The 16,104-nt window shown below is 44.0% G+C and overlaps 1 protein-coding gene across 1 annotated transcript in view; it reads left to right on the forward strand.

The window, feature by feature from the left end:
* The first annotated feature begins 301 nt into the window (after positions 1 to 301).
* LOC110503000 (protein kinase C epsilon type) overlaps positions 302 to 16,104 on the forward strand; it is a 299,119-nt gene continuing 283,316 nt past the window's right edge. Inside the window, exon 1 of the mRNA XM_036960862.1 lies at positions 302 to 1,590. Within this exon, the coding sequence (XP_036816757.1) occupies positions 1,243 to 1,590 (348 nt within the window). The 5' untranslated portion in view covers positions 302 to 1,242. The remainder of the gene's footprint in view (positions 1,591 to 16,104) is intronic.

The raw sequence follows: 16,104 nt of genomic DNA on the forward strand, positions 1-16,104 counted from the left end.
TTTTATGTTTTGGAAAACAGATACATGTCTTACATTATTAGTGCTATCGGTGTAATTCAGGTGCGACAGTCAGTGTTGTGGCTAGTATAAGATAATCAATCATCTGTTGCAAATACCAGACATACCTAACCACCCCAATGATCCACGCCTTTTCCATGTCTTTGACGCAATAGCCCCCTGCTTGTAAGAGTAATAACCTTGCTACTCGGTGGATAGACCTATCAAACACAACAATGAGCCTCCCCGATATGTTTCCGAAAAGACAATGATGTAATCAGTAGGCCTACTCCAGCACATCATATCCCTGTATCTGTCACTTGAGCCCTTGGATGCGTCTCTGTCCTGACAGCCTGGTCGACTCGCCTACACTGACAGTTGTGTTGCACTCCCCCATCTGGCATAGACAAGACGCAGCGCGCCTCAGAGAAAGAAACTGACGTGTTTTGCGCATTTCCTGCACCAGTGTTTAGACTGTTGGAGGAGAAAAGGGAGGTGTGCAGGAAACCAAAAACAGCAACGGCGAGAAAACAGCCTGGGAGTTTAAGGAGCAAACTGAAACCAAGTACAGCAACGGCAAGAAAACCGTCTGGGAGTATAAGGAACGAACAGAAACCAAGAAAACCACAACAGAGTCGACCTGCAACTATACACTGCTTGAGCAATTCACAAGTCGGGTAGCCGGTTTGGGAAACATCCCAAATGCTCGGCGAGGAGGCAGCAGTCTCTTCCAACGGTGGAATACGAGTGTTTCCAAAGCCTAGTGGAGTTGCCGAGGATAGTTTTGATAGATTTTGCTCTGTCGTGTTGCGGTTTGGGTAGGCTGTTGACATTCCAACTGCTGCATAGTCGTATTTTTCCTTCTTATAAGCTTCTCAAGACGTGTATTTATTCTATTCAAAAGAAAGGCTGTGTCTGGTTGAACGCCAAATGTGGATTATCATTGGGAAAACCAAGACTGTTAGAGAGCAAAAACGAGACAATTTACTCTCACTAGACTGTTTCGGGAGGACTGATTTGCATCCGATTGGTAGTCTATGTGTGTACTAGAGTGAGACGGGACAGCATTTCCCCGTTACATTTAAGTCTCAACCCATTCAAACCGTGGTCTTCATTTGAGGATTCAAACAACACATAAAACTAGGACACATGATTTATGACCAATTGAAGTGTTTGGGTTAAAGGAATTTATTGTAAACAACCAATCTTCTTCCAAGTCCTATTGAGGAGGATTACATCACCGCCATGGTGGTTTTCAATGGGTTATTGAAGATCAGGATTTGTGAGGCGTTGGACTTGAAACCGACAGCTTGGTCTCTCAGACATGCGGTTGGCCCAAAGACCCAGACTTTTCTCTTAGACACATACATTGCACTAAACGTGGATGACTCGCGTGTGGGCCAAACTTCCACCAAACAGAAAACCAACAGCCCTGCGTGGAACGATGAGTTCGTTACGGAGGTGCATAACGGAAGGAAAATCGAACTGTCGGTGTTTCACGACGCGCCAATTGGATATGACGATTTCGTAGCCAACTGCATCATACAGTTCGAAGATATATTGCAGAATGGCAGTAAGCACTACGAGGAATGGGTATGCTTTGGCCCCTTATTATTTGGTGTTCCTTGCTCATAATGCCTTTTACCAAGTTGTTTTCATCTCACTCTCAGCATCCTCATGCCCTTACGATTAGACTAAATTATTAAACAAAGTTTTATTACTATTTTGCAAAACAGTCTAGGCCTTGAATTAATGTTCCTTTATCATTAACATCACCATCACGAAAGCCCCCGGCTGGCATCCATCCACCATTGGTTTCCTGGCACTCTAGGTCACCTGTATCAAGCCAGGATCTGATAGATCTATGTGCAAATAACCCCGTTGCGTAGGAACGGTGGAGAGGAGGGTGCTTACAAGCCTGTCATAAATATTCCTATCAGCTGCGATGTAGGCAGCCTGCATTCTGAGAAAAGCAACATGTTTCCATGTCAAAAGCAAGAGTGAGTTCAAATCCGATGTGGGATGGGAAGGCCAGGCAGGTAGGCCTGTAAGGCTGCGTTTACACAGGCAGACCAATTTTGATCATGTAACAGTACAAATTTAGACCGTCCCCTCGCCCATACCCGGGCGCGAACTAGGGGACCTTCTGCACACATCAACAGTCACCCTCGAAGCATCGTTACCCATCGCTCCACAAAAGCCGCGGCCCTTGCAGAGCAAGGGGAACTACTACTTCAAGGTCTCAGAGCAAGTGACGTCACTGATTGAAACGCTATTTAGCGCCCACGCTAACTAAGCTAGCCGTTTCACATCTGTTACACTCACCCCCCTTTTGACCTTCCTCCTTTTTCCGCAGCAACCAGTAATCCGGGTCAACAGCATCAATGTAACAGTACAAATTTAGACCGTCCCCTCGCCCATACCCGGGCGCGAACTAGGGGACCTTCTGCACACATCAACAGTCACCCTCGAAGCATCGTTACCCATCGCTCCACAAAAGCCGCGGCCCTTGCAGAGCAAGGGGAACTACTACTTCAAGGTCTCAGAGCAAGTGACGTCACTGATTGAAACGCTATTTAGCGCCCACGCTAACTAAGCTAGCCGTTTCACATCTGTTACAATCACACACACAAATTGGTGTTCTAATAATGGCATTCCGAACACGTCATGCAACTACATTTACATGTGTCCACAAAATATCCACATTTTGTATGTTCCCGTGTTCCCGCGCTATATTCAAATGACAGTATGCATTCTGCAAACGGTGGAATAGGCAACGTATGATAGATAATAACACAACAACTGATGGTAGTAACTAACTACTGTAGCTAACTAGCCAGCCGGCCTATGTAGCTAGCTAGCAAGCAAAGCTAAATGTATTGCAAACGGGTTAGCATAACTCTCGTTTTTCTAAATATTAGTTAGCTGACTAACATTTATGAGGTCAGCAAACACTTTCCTCTCACGCTAGAAACGTATTTCCTCAAACTTTATAATGAGAAGGTGCCTCGGTCTCAAAACCCACGTTCTCTGGAGACCTGAGGGAGGAGTGCTGATGACGTCACCCGCAGCATGGCTTTCGGTAGCCTGATTGCATCCAGACCGAGGAGAAATCCGCACACAATGTAACTCAGACCATCTCCTGATGTGGTCAGCCAGATCTTAACACAATCAGACCACAAAGCGACTTGTGTGCGTCTAGACCCGTCATTTCAATGGCAAATTCATATTCTGAATGCAGAAGTTGCATGTAAGTGTCAATGACTTGAGAGCACTATTGCTGAGCCTGTGACAACTTGCAATTGATTTGTCATTTGCATATGTCTTGGAAACCATGATGCCCTTGAGATGTAATTCTAATGGGGACAAAAGTCCACATACAAAGAAGTCTTTCACAACCTTCCAGATAAATACTGGAATCATGAGGTTGCCTTAGGGCCATATGCTCTCTTTTATAAGATAGGCAGCTGCAGACTCATTTGAGAAGACATGCAGCACATGATTACACCTAATGAAGGGTCATGAACATGTGGTGCCGACAGACTGTTTTTCAAAATCTACAATCGTCCACCAAATTAGATGATCAATGCTATGTCCAACACATCTTCAATAAACGCTGACATGTTGTTTGGATTATGATGTGACAGATGATGTGACATAGATAATGTTATACCTTATGATAGTCTGTGAGTAAGGTTACATGCACACAATAATATGATTACTGTGAATAGTCCGCTTAATATAATAGTTTGATTTAAACATTTACATGCTTTATTCCCTAATAATCCTGTTTACATGGACACATCTGTAATCAGGTTACCCAATGGGACTTTAATAAATGCAGAAAATCGGCAATCAAAATAAACGTTCTACCACAGCGACCAATGACCATGTTATTTTTTGATGCCTATTTGATTCTGAGTATGGACATATAAAGTTTGTATGTGAAAACAATTTCTAAGATGCATAACATTACTTTCAGTTTTTCCGAACTGACTTTACTCGCGCAAAAGACTGAAGGACACTTGCTCTGCTGGTGATAGCACATGCGCAGATCAAATATAGTGCTGTGACTCTTATTAAGGCATTTACACAACCTAATCATTTTGGGCTCATCTGTTTTAATCAGCCTATGCTTACTTCTATTATGACTTTACGCCGATTAAGATAAGTAGAGTATGGTGTTTACATGACTAAAGCCTTACTCAGCCTATTGCCACAATCAGTTTAATATTGCATTATTAGTGTGCATGTAAACATACTCTGTGTGAAGAAGGATATAGGTATTTTACCTTTGAATTCCAGTCATGAAAACAATAGGCTGTTTTCCTTGGCCTACTTCCCTTCAACATAGGCACAACTTCCTCAAGGTTTTCACTACAGGAGAGTGGGTGAGATTGAGGTTCCCTGCAGGGAAGTAGGCCATGGTTTGTGGACATCTACATATCCTTACAGGTTCTGGCCCCAAGGACATCCAAATATCAGCATCTTTTCTGACTACATCACTTCACATACACTGCCCAACATAAAAGAAACATAATACATCCACTAAAACATAGTTCATAAATATGTCATTACAGTATGAGATGGAACTGTATCTGTTCCGGTACCAGATTACCACATCCAAAACTCCAGAGCTGTTCATATTAGGCCATGATAACAATGCTGATTATAAAATCATAGACAGGAACAAACAAAAAAATGATATTAATAATGTAGATACTCCTCATCACTGATAATCAGTGGTGAGATGGATAACATGGACATCTTATAATAAAGGGTATATTCACAATAATACTGGGACTATTCATTCATTGTCTTGAAGGCAATTCTGTTCCTCAGTATGCCACTAAAGCAAAGGCTATTATGACACTTTCCCTGTGAGGGAGGAACATTTTCATAAATACTGGGTGGCTTTATTCCTCTTATGAGTAGTTCTGTTCTCCTGGCCTCGGCATGGCAGATGGATAGGTGTGCTCTGTTCTCCTGGCCTCGGCATGGCAGATGGATAGGTGTGCTCTGTTCTCCTGGCCTCGGCATGGCAGATGGATAGGTGTGCTCTGTTATCCTGGCGTGGCAGGTGGATAGATAGGTGTGCTCTGTTATCCTGGCCTTGCCATGGCAGGTGGATAGATAGGTGTGCTCTGTTATCCTGGCTTGGCAGGTGGATAGATAGGTGTTCTCTGTTCTCCTGGCTTGGCAGGTGGATAGATAGGTGTTCTCTGTTATCCTGGCCTTGGTGTGGCAGGTGGATAGATAGGTGTGCTCTGTTCTCCTGGCTTGGCAGGTGGATAGATAGGTGTTCTCTGTTATCCTGGCTTGGCAGGTGGATAGATAGGTGTTCTCTGTTATCCTAGCCTTGGTGTGGCAGGTGGATAGATAGGTGTGCTCTGTTCTCCTGGCTTGGCAGGTGGATAGATAGGTGTTCTCTGTTATCCTGGCCTTGGTGTGGCAGGTGGATAGATAGGTGTGCTCTGTTATCCTGGCTTGGCAGGTGGATAGATAGGTGTTCTCTGTTATCCTGGCCTTGGGGTGGCAGGTGGATAGATAGGTGTGCTCTGTTATCCTGGCTTGGCAGGTGGATAGATAGTTGTTCTCTGTTATCCTGGCCTTGGCGTGGCAGGTGGATAGATAGGTGTGCTCTGTTATCCTGGCTTGGCAGGTGGATAGATAGGTGTGCTCTGTTATCCTGGCTTGGCAGGTGGATAGATAGGTGTTCTCTGTTATCCTGGCCTTGGTGTGGCAGGTGGATAGATAGGTGTGCTCTGTTATCCTGGCTTGGCAGGTGGATAGATAGGTGTTCTCCGTTATCCTGGCCTTGGCGTGGCAGGTGGATAGATAGGTGTGCTCTGTTATCCTGGCTTGGCAGGTGGATAGATAGGTGTTCTCTGTTATCCTGGCCTTGGTGTGGCAGGTGGATAGATAGGTGTGCTCTGTTCTCCTGGCTTGGCAGGTGGATAGATAGGTGTGCTCTGTGATCCTGGCCTGTGCTCTTCTGACAGACAGCTTTCACATACAGTACATTCTGAAGAGGAATACACAGGATACACATGGTACACAGTACAATGAAATGCTGACATACAGGTTCACTCTCGACAGTGTGTCTGAGGTAGGCGGGAGCTTGGATTATTGATTAGACTCTATCAGGTCCATTGTGGGGTGGAGGAGTAGGTATACAGCTCGTTGACGGTCCGGGGAAGCTCAGGGCAATAGGGTTTCTGTCTGTTTGACTTGTCGGGCTGGGAATGTTCTGTGCTGATGTTGATGGATCAGGCTCTGTCATCGCCTTGCATGTCTCAGGAGGGTGTGCTTGGTTCATTGCTCTACGGACGATCTGTTCTCGGCTGGCTGGACTGGGCTGAAGGAGTTCTGTCCTTAGCTTACCCTCCCTCTCATTTTCACTTCTAGGTAGTTTGGAAATCGCATCCCTGGGAGCAAAATGTCAGTTTAGGGGTGTTGGTAAGTGCTAAGCATTGTGTATGTATTCCAGATGGAGAGACTGTTGTCCTGCTCTGACCTAAACAGCATTGCTCCTTGTGTCCTTTCCTTTCATCTCTCCTTGCTCCTTGTGTCCTTTCTTTCCATCTCTCCTTGTGTCCTTTCCTTCCATCTCTCCTTGCTCGTTGTTTATGTGCAGCTCCTCATAGGTGGGCCCCATGATTAATGTCCAAAATGCAAGGCATGTTGCCTAATTTAGAAGGCTTGCCAACGATTACTCCTCGAAGAACCTGTCTGAACTTGTACCCTGGTAGGAACGTGTAGACATTCACTCTAAGATGCACAGGTGTATGCCTGCACAGACATAGTACTCTCTCTCTCTCTCCCCCCCCCTCTCTCTCTCACTCCCTCCCCCCCCCCTCTCTCTCTCTCTCTCTCTCTCTCACTCACTCACTCACTCACAAAACAAAAAATATTGGAGGGATACACATGCTGACTCAAACATTACCGTCACAATAGCTGTATCTTTCATGGTTCATTTTGTTCATGTTTTGTTCAGAATGTCTCTGTCTTTTGACAATGGGCCTTGTGAGTTTCTGTGACTGTTAGAACTTGTTAATTAGAAGGGTTGGTATAGTATGGCTTTGCTTGTAGACTATCCAAGACAATGAGAAGTGTATTTGAGCTAATACATTCCATACCGTTTTAGTCAACAGTAGGTGTGTAAAACATCTTCATTTGCTTTCAGTCAAGGCAGTCAGTCCAGCAGAGTTGGTAATAGGGAGAGTGAAGTGTGAGATTGTCCGGCTGTGTAAACTTCAGTGGCTGAGTGTTATGAGGGTGGGGTGAAACAGTATGTGTCAGCCTGGGCAGGCCTCTTTGCCTGGGCCCCTCCTGTGTCTGCCTTATCCTCAGACAGCAGCTGCATCTATCCCCCTCCTGTCTCTATGCTAGCCACAGGCTCCATAGCCTCTCTCTGCCTCTCTCCCCCTCCTGTCTCATTGCTATCCACAGGCTTCGTAGCCCCCCCCTTCCTGTCTCTATGCTAGCCACTGGCTTCGTAGCCTGTCTCTGCCTCTCTCCCCCTCCTGTCTCATTGCTATCCACAGTCTTCGTAGTCCCCCCCCCTCCTGTCTCTATGCTGGCCCAGACTTCGTAGCCTCTTTCTGTCTCTCTCCCCCTCCTGTCTCATTGCTAGCCCCAGGCTTCGTAGCCTCTCTCCCCCTCCTGTCTCATTGCTAGCCCCAGGCTTCGTAGCCTCTCTCCCCCTCCTGTCTCATTGCTAGCCCCAGGCTTCGTAGCCTCTCTCCCCCTCCTGTCTCATTGCTAGCCCCAGGCTTCGTAGCCTCTCTCCCCCTCCTGTCTCATTGCTGGCCCCAGGCTTCGTAGCCTCTCTCCCCCTCCTGTCTCATTGCTAGCCCCAGGCTTCGTAGCCTCTCTCCCCCTCCTGTCTCATTGCTAGCCCCAGGCTTCGTAGCCTCTCTCCCCCTCCTGTCTCATTGCTAGCCCCAGGCTCCGAAGCCTCTCTCCCCCTCCTGTCTCATTGCTAGCCCCAGGCTTCTTAGCCTCTCTCCCCCTCCTGTCTCATTGCTAGCCCCAGGCTTCGTAGCCTCTCTCCCCCTCCTGTCTCATTGCTAGCCCCAGGCTTCGTAGCCTCTCTCCCCCTCCTGTCTCATTGCTAGCCCCAGGCTTTGTAGCCTCTCTCCCCCTCCTGTCTCATTGCTAGCCCCAGGCTTCGTAGCCTCGCTCCCCCTCCTGTCTCATTGCTAGCCCCATGCTTTGTAGCCTCTCTCCCCCTCCTGTCTCATTGCTAGCCCCAGGCTTCGTAGCCTCTCTCCCCCTCCTGTCTCATTGCTAGCCCCAGGCTTTGTAGCCTCTCTCCCCCTCCTGTCTCATTGCTAGCCCCAGGCTTCGTAGCCTCTCTCTCCCTCCTGTCTCATTGCTAGCCCCAGGATTTGTAGCCTCTCCCCCTCTCCTGTCTCATTGCTAGCCCCAGGCTTTGTAGCCTCTCTCCCCCTCCTGTCTCATTGCTAGCCCCAGGCTTCGTAGCCTCTCTCCCCCTCCTGTCTCATTGCTAGCCCCAGGCTTCGTAGCCTCGCTCCCCCTCCTGTCTCATTGCTAGCCCCATGCTTTGTAGCCTCTCTCCCCCTCCTGTCTCATTGCTAGCCCCAGGCTTCGTAGCCTCTCTCCCCCTCCTGTCTCATTGCTGGCCCCAGGCTTCGTAGCCTCTCTCCCCCTCCTGTCTCATTGCTAGCCCCAGGCTTCGTAGCCTCTCTCCCCCTCCTGTCTCATTGCTAGCCCCAGGCTTCGTAGCCTCTCCCCCCTCCTGTCTCATTGTTAGCCGCATTGAATTGGACTTAACTCCAGTGTGAATGTGTGTGTGTGACAGAGCGTGAAAGAGCGGCAGAGGCAGAAACGGAGAGTGAGCATGTGTGATGGAGTAAGAGAGAGTGTGAGAGCCAGGGGGAGACCTCTCTCTGATCCTCTGGTGGGGTTCCATTCTTACTTGAGTATAGTAGAGGAGAACTAGGAGGCCACATCGTGTTTGATGGTCTTGTAACACCATACTTTCTTTTTTATAAACCCTAGAGAATGGGAACAGTTATTTTTTTCTGCATCATGAACAATAAAGTTTCTTAAATCTGAACTGGCTGATTATGGAGCCAGGCTGTTTTTAGAAATGATCAACAAAGTAAACAAATCTGTCTGAAACTGTTGGCCCAATTGTGTGGTGCCGACTCAGTCAGGTACATAAAATGTGGGTGTGCTGGTGTACTTGTATGTGTGACCACACTTTTGAGTGTTGAACGTGTTCCCTAGAAAAGATCCATGCCCTATAGGTAGGACAGGCACAAACTGCCCGAACTAGCAGTGCCCTACTTCTTCTTCTACTACTCCTTCAGCTACTACTATTTCACCTACTTCTTCTTCATCTACTATTTCAGCTTGTTAGATATTACTGCACTGTTAGAACTAGAAGCACAAGCATTTCGCTACACTCGCATTAACATCTGCTAACCATGTGTACGTTACCAATACATTTTTATTTTATTTTATTTTTACTACTCATTCAATGACTACTTCTTCATTTACTATTTCTTCATCTACTACTTCTTCAACTACTACTTCTTCAACTACTACTTCTTCAACTACTACTCATTAAAGTACTACTTCATAATCTACTACTTCTTCCTCTATTACTTCTTAATGTACAGCGGCTTGCGAAAATATTCACCTCCTTAGCATTTTTCCTATTTTGTTGCCTTACAATCTGGAATTAAAATAGATGTTTTGGGGTTTGTATCTTTCGATTTAAAATCAAATCAACGTTTATTTGTCACGTGCGCTGAATACAACAGGTGTAGTAGACCTTACAGTGAAATGCTTACTTACAGGCTTTAACCAACAGTGCAAAATGGTATTAGGTGAACAATATGTAAGTAAACAAATAAAAACAACAGTAAAAAAGACAGTGAAAAATAACAGTAGCGAGGCTATATACAGTAGTGAGACTATATACAGTAGTGAGACTATATACAGTAGTGAGGCTATATACAGTAGTGAGACTATATACAGTAGTGAGGCTATATACAGTAGTGAGACTATAACAGTAGCGAGGCTATATACAGTAGCGAGACTATATACAGTAGTGAGACTATATACAGTAGTGAGGCTATATACAGTAGTGAGACTATATACAGTAGTGAGGCTATATACAGTAGTGAGACTATAACAGTAGTGAGGTTATAACAGTAGCGAGGCTATATACAGTAGTGAGGCTATATACAGTAGTGAGACTATGACAGTAGAGAGGTTATATACAGTAGTGAGACTATAACAGTAGTGAGACTATAACAGTAGTGAGGCTATATACAGTAGTGAGGCTATATACAGTAGTGAGACTATAACAGTAGCGAGGCTATATACAGTAGAGAGACTATATACAGTAGTGAGACTATATACAGTAGTGAGACTATAACAGTAGTGAGACTATAACAGTAGAGAGGCTATATACAGTAGTGAGACTATAACAGTAGTGAGGCTATAACAGTAGTGAGACTATATACAGTACTGAGGCTATATACAGTAGTGAGACTATATACAGTAGTGAGACTATATACAGTAGTGAGGCTATATACAGTAGTGAGACTATATACAGTAGTGAGGCTATATACAGTAGTGAGACTATATACAGTAGTGAGACTATATACAGTAGTGAGGCTATATACAGTAGTGAGACTATAACAGTAGTGAGGCTATATACAGTAGTGAGACTATAACAGTAGCGAGGGTATATACAGTAGTGAGACTATAACAGTAGCGAGGCTATATACAGTAGTGAGACTATAACAGTAGTGAGACTATAACAGTAGCGAGGCTATATACAGTAGTGAGACTATATACAGTAGTGAGGCTATATACAGTAGTGAGACTATATACAGTAGTGAGGCTATATACAGTAGTGAGACTATATACAGTAGTGAGACTATAACAGTAGCGAGGCTATATACAGTAGAGAGACTATATACAGTAGTGAGACTATAACAGTAGTGAGACTATAACAGTAGTGAGACTATATACAGTAGAGAGACTATATACAGTAGTGAGACTATATACAGTAGTGAGACTATATACAGTAGTGAGACTATAACAGTAGTGAGACTATAACAGTAGTGAGACTATATACAGTAGAGAGACTATATACAGTAGTGAGACTATATACAGTAGTGAGACTATATACAGTAGTGAGACTATAACAGTAGTGAGACTATAACAGTAGAGAGACTATATACAGTAGTGAGACTATATACAGTAGAGAGACTATATACAGTAGAGAGACTATATACAGTAGTGAGACTATATACAGTAGTGAGGCTATATACAGTAGAGGCTATATACAGTAGTGAGACTATAACAGTAGAGAGACTATATACAGTAGTGAGACTATAACAGTAGAGAGGCTATATACAGTAGTGAGACTATATACAGTAGTGAGACTATAACAGTAGAGAGACTATATACAGTAGTGAGACTATATACAGTAGTGAGACTATAACAGTAGAGAGACTATATACAGTAGTGAGACTATAACAGTAGAGAGGCTATATACAGTAGTGAGACTATATACAGTAGAGAGACTATATACAGTAGTGAGACTATATACAGTAGTGAGACTATAACAGTAGAGAGACTATATACAGTAGTGAGGCTATATACAGTAGCAAGGCTACATACAGTAGCGAGGCTACATACAGACACCGGTTAGTCAGGCTTATTGAGGTAGTATGTACATGTAGATACATGTAGGTACATGTAGATATGGTCATATATGATGAACAGAGAGTAGCAGAAGCGTAAAAGAGGGGTTGGCGGGTGGTGGGTGGTGGGACACAGTGCAAATAGTCCGGTTAGCCAATGTGCAGTGGCACTGTTTGGTCGGGCCAATTGAGGTAGTATGTACATGAATGTATAGTTAAAGTGATTATGCATATATGATAAACAGGTCTTATTTAGGGGCTTCATAGCAAAGGGGGTGAATACATATACATGCACAACTTTTCCGTTATTTTTTTCATTTCACTTCACCAATTTGGACTTGTTTGCTTATGTCCATTACATGAAATCCAAATAAATATCAATTTAAATGAAACGTTGTAATGCAACAAAATAGTAGTGTAACATAATTAGAAGTGTAACATAACATAGTAGTGTAACATAACATAGTAGGGTAACATAACATAGTAGTGTAACATAATTAGAAGTGTAACATAACATAGTAGTGTAACATAACATAGTAGTGTAACATAACATAGTAGTGTAACATAACATAGTAGTGTAACATAACATAGTAGTGTAACATAACATAGTAGTGTAACATAACATAGTAGTGTAACATAATTAGAAGTGTAACATAACATAGTAGTGTAACATAACATAGTAGTGTAACATAACATAGTAGGGTAACATAACATAGTAGTGTAACATAATTAGAAGTGTAACATAACATAGTAGTGTAACATAACATAGTAGTGTAACATAACATAGTAGGGTAACATAACATAGTAGGGTAACATAATTAGAAGTGTAACATAACATAGTAGGGTAACATAATTAGAAGTGTAACATAACATAGTAGTGTAACATAACATAGTAGTGTAACATAACATAGTAGTGTAACATAATTAGAAGTGTAACATAACATAGTAGTGTAACATAACATAGTAGTGTAACATAACATAGTAGGGTAACATAACATAGTAGGGTAACATAACATAGTAGGGTAACATAGTAGTGTAACATAATTAGAAGTGTAACATAACATAGTAGTGTAACATAATTAGAAGTGTAACATAACATAGTAGTGTAACATAACATAGTAGTGTAACATAATTAGAAGTGTAACATAACATAGTAGTGTAACATAACATAGTAGTGTAACATAACATAGTAGGGTAACATAACATAGTAGGGTAACATAACATAGTAGGGTGACATATCAAATCAAATCAAATGTATTTATATAGCCCTTCGTACATCAGCTGATATCTCAAAGTGCTGTACAGAAACCCAGCCTAAAACCCCAAACAGCAAGCAATGCAGGTGTAGAAGCACGGTGGCTAGGAAAAACTCCTTAGAAAGGCCAAAACCTAGGAAGAAACCTAGAGAGGAACCAGGCTATGTGGGGTGGCCAGTCCTCTTCTGGCTGTGCCGGGTGGAGATTATAACAGAACATGGTCAAGATGTTCAAATGTTCATAAATGACCAGCATGGTCGAATAATAATAAGGCAGAACAGTTGAAACTGGAGCAGCAGCACAGTCAGGTGGACTGGGGACAGCAAGGAGTCATCATGTCAGGTACTCCTGGGGCATGGTCCTAGGGCTCAGGTCCTCCGAGAGAGAGAAAGAAAGAGAGAATTAGAGAGAGCATATGTGGGATGGCCAGTCCTCTTCTGGCTGTGCCGGGTGGAGATTATAACAGAACATGGCCAAGATGTTCAAATGTTCATAAATGACCAGCATGGTCGAATAACAATAAGGCAGAACAGTTGAAACTGGAGCAGCAGCACGGCCAGGTGGACTGGGGACAGCAAGGAGTCATCATGTCAGGTAGTCCTGGGGCATGGTCCTAGGGCTCAGGTCCTCCAAGAGAGAGAAAGAGAGAAGGAGAGAATTAGAGAACGCACACTTAGATTCACACAGGACACTGAATAGGACAGGAGAAGTACTCCAGATATAACATACTGACCCTAGCCCCCCGACACATAAACTACTGCAGCATAAATACTGGAGGCTGAGACAGTAGGGGTCAGGAGACACTGTGGCCCCATCCGAGGACACCCCCGGACAGGGCCAAACAGGAAGGATATAACCCCACCCACTTTGCCAAAGCACAGCCCCCACACCACTAGAGGGATATCTTCAACCACCAACTTACCATCCTGAGACAAGGCTGAGTATAGCCCACAAAGACCTCCGCCACGGCACAACCCAAGGGGGGGGGGGGGGCTCCAACCCAGACAGGATGACCACATCAGTGAATCAACCCACTCAGGTGACGCACCCCCTCCAGGGACGGCATGAGAGAGCCCCAGTAAGCCAGTGACTCAGCCCCTGTAATAGGGTTAGAGGCAGAGAATCCCAGTGGAAAGAGGGGAACCGGCCAGGCAGAGACAGCAAGGGCTGTTCGTTGCTCCAGAGCCTTTCCGTTCACCCTCCCACTCCTGGGCCAGACTACACTCAATCATATGACCCACTGAAGAGATGAGTCTTCAGTAGAGACTTAAAGGTTGAGACCGAGTTTGCGTCTCTGACATGGTTAGGCAGACCGTTCCATAAAAATGGAGCTCTATAGGAGAAAGCCCTGCCTCCAGCTGTTTGCTTAGAAATTCTAGGGACAATTAGGAGGCCTGCGTCTTGTGACCGTAGCGTACATGTAGGTATGTACGGCAGGACCAAATCAGAGAGATAGGTAGGAGCAAGCCCATGTAATGCTTTGTAGGTTAGCAGTAAAACCTTGAAATCAGCCCTTGCTTTGACAGGAAGCCAGTGTAGAGAGGCTAGCACTGGAGTAATATGATCACATTTTTTGGTTCTAGTCAGGATTCTAACAGCCGTATTTAGCACTAACTGAAGTTTATTTAGTGCTTTATCCGGGTAGCCGGAAAGTAGAGCATTGCAGTAGTCTAACCTAGAAGTGACAAAAGCATGGATTAATTTTTCTGCATCATTCTTGGACAGAAAGTTTCTGATTTTTGCAATGTTACGTAGATGGAAAAAAGCTGTCCTTGAAATGGTCTTGATATGTTCTTCAAAAGAGAGATCAGTGTCCAGAGTAACGCCGAGGTCCTTCACAGTTTTATTTGAGATGACTGTACAACCATTAAGATTAATTGTCAGATTCAACAGAAGATCTCTTTGTTTCTTGGGACCTAGAACAAGCATCTCTGTTTTGTCCGAGTTTAAAAGTAGAAAGTTTGCAGCCATCCACTTCCTTATGTCTGAAGCACATGCTTCTAGCAAGGGCAATTTTGGGGCTTCACCATGTTTCATTGAAATGTACAGCTGTGTGTCATCCGCATAGCAGTGAAAGTTAACATAATGTTTTCGAATAACATCCCCAAGAGGTAAAATATATAGTGAAAACAATAGTGGTCCTAAAACGGTACCTTGAGGAACACCGAAATTTACAGTTGATTTGTCAGTGGACAAACCATTCACAGAGACAAACTGATATCTTTCCGACAGATAAGATCTAAACCAGGCCAGAACTTGTCCGTGAAGACCAATTTGGGTTTCCAATCTCTCCAAAAGAATGTGGTGATCGATAGTATCAAAAGCAGCACTAAGGTCTAGGAGCACGAGGACAGATGCAGAGCCTCGGTCCGATGCCATTAAAATGTCATTTACCACCTTCACAAGTGCCGTCTCAGTGCTATGATGGGGTCTAAAACCAGACTGAAGCATTTCATATACATTGTTTGTCTTCAGGAAGGCAGTGAGTTGTTGCGCAACAGCCTTTTCTAAAATGTTTGAGAGGAATGAAAGAGGAATGAAAGATTCCTATAGGCCGATAGTTTTTTATATTTTCTGGGTCAAGGTTTGGCTTTTTCAAGAGAGGCTTTATTACTGCCACTTTTAGTGAGTTTGGTACACATCCGGTGGATAGAGAGCCGTTTATTATGTTCAACATAGGAGGGCCAAGCACAGGAAGCAGCTCTTTCAGTAGTTTAGTTGGAATAGGGTCCAGTATGCAGCTTGAAGGTTTAGAGGCCATGATTATTTTCATCATTGTGTCAAGAGATATAGTACTAAAACACTTTGCGTCTCTCTTGATCCTAGGTCCTGGCAGAGTTGTGCAGACTCAGGACAACTGAGCTTTGAAGGAATACGCAGATTTAAGGAGGAGTCTGTAATTTGCTTTCTAATAATCATAATCTTTTCCTCAAAGAAGTTCATGAATTTATCACTGCTAAAGTGAAAGTCATCCTCTCTTGGGGAATGCTGCTTTTTAGTTAGCTTTGCGACAGTATCAAAAAGGAATTTCGGATTGTTCTTATTTTCCTCAATTAAGTTAGAAAAATAGGATGATCGAGCAGCAGTAAGGGCTCTTCGGTACTGCACAGTACTGTCTTTCCAAGCTAGTCGGAAGACTTCCAGTTTGGTGTGAC

The sequence above is a fragment of the Oncorhynchus mykiss genome, chromosome 23 (genome assembly GCF_013265735.2).
Source record: "Oncorhynchus mykiss isolate Arlee chromosome 23, USDA_OmykA_1.1, whole genome shotgun sequence".
In the NCBI taxonomy this organism is placed as follows: Eukaryota; Metazoa; Chordata; class Actinopteri; order Salmoniformes; family Salmonidae; genus Oncorhynchus; species Oncorhynchus mykiss.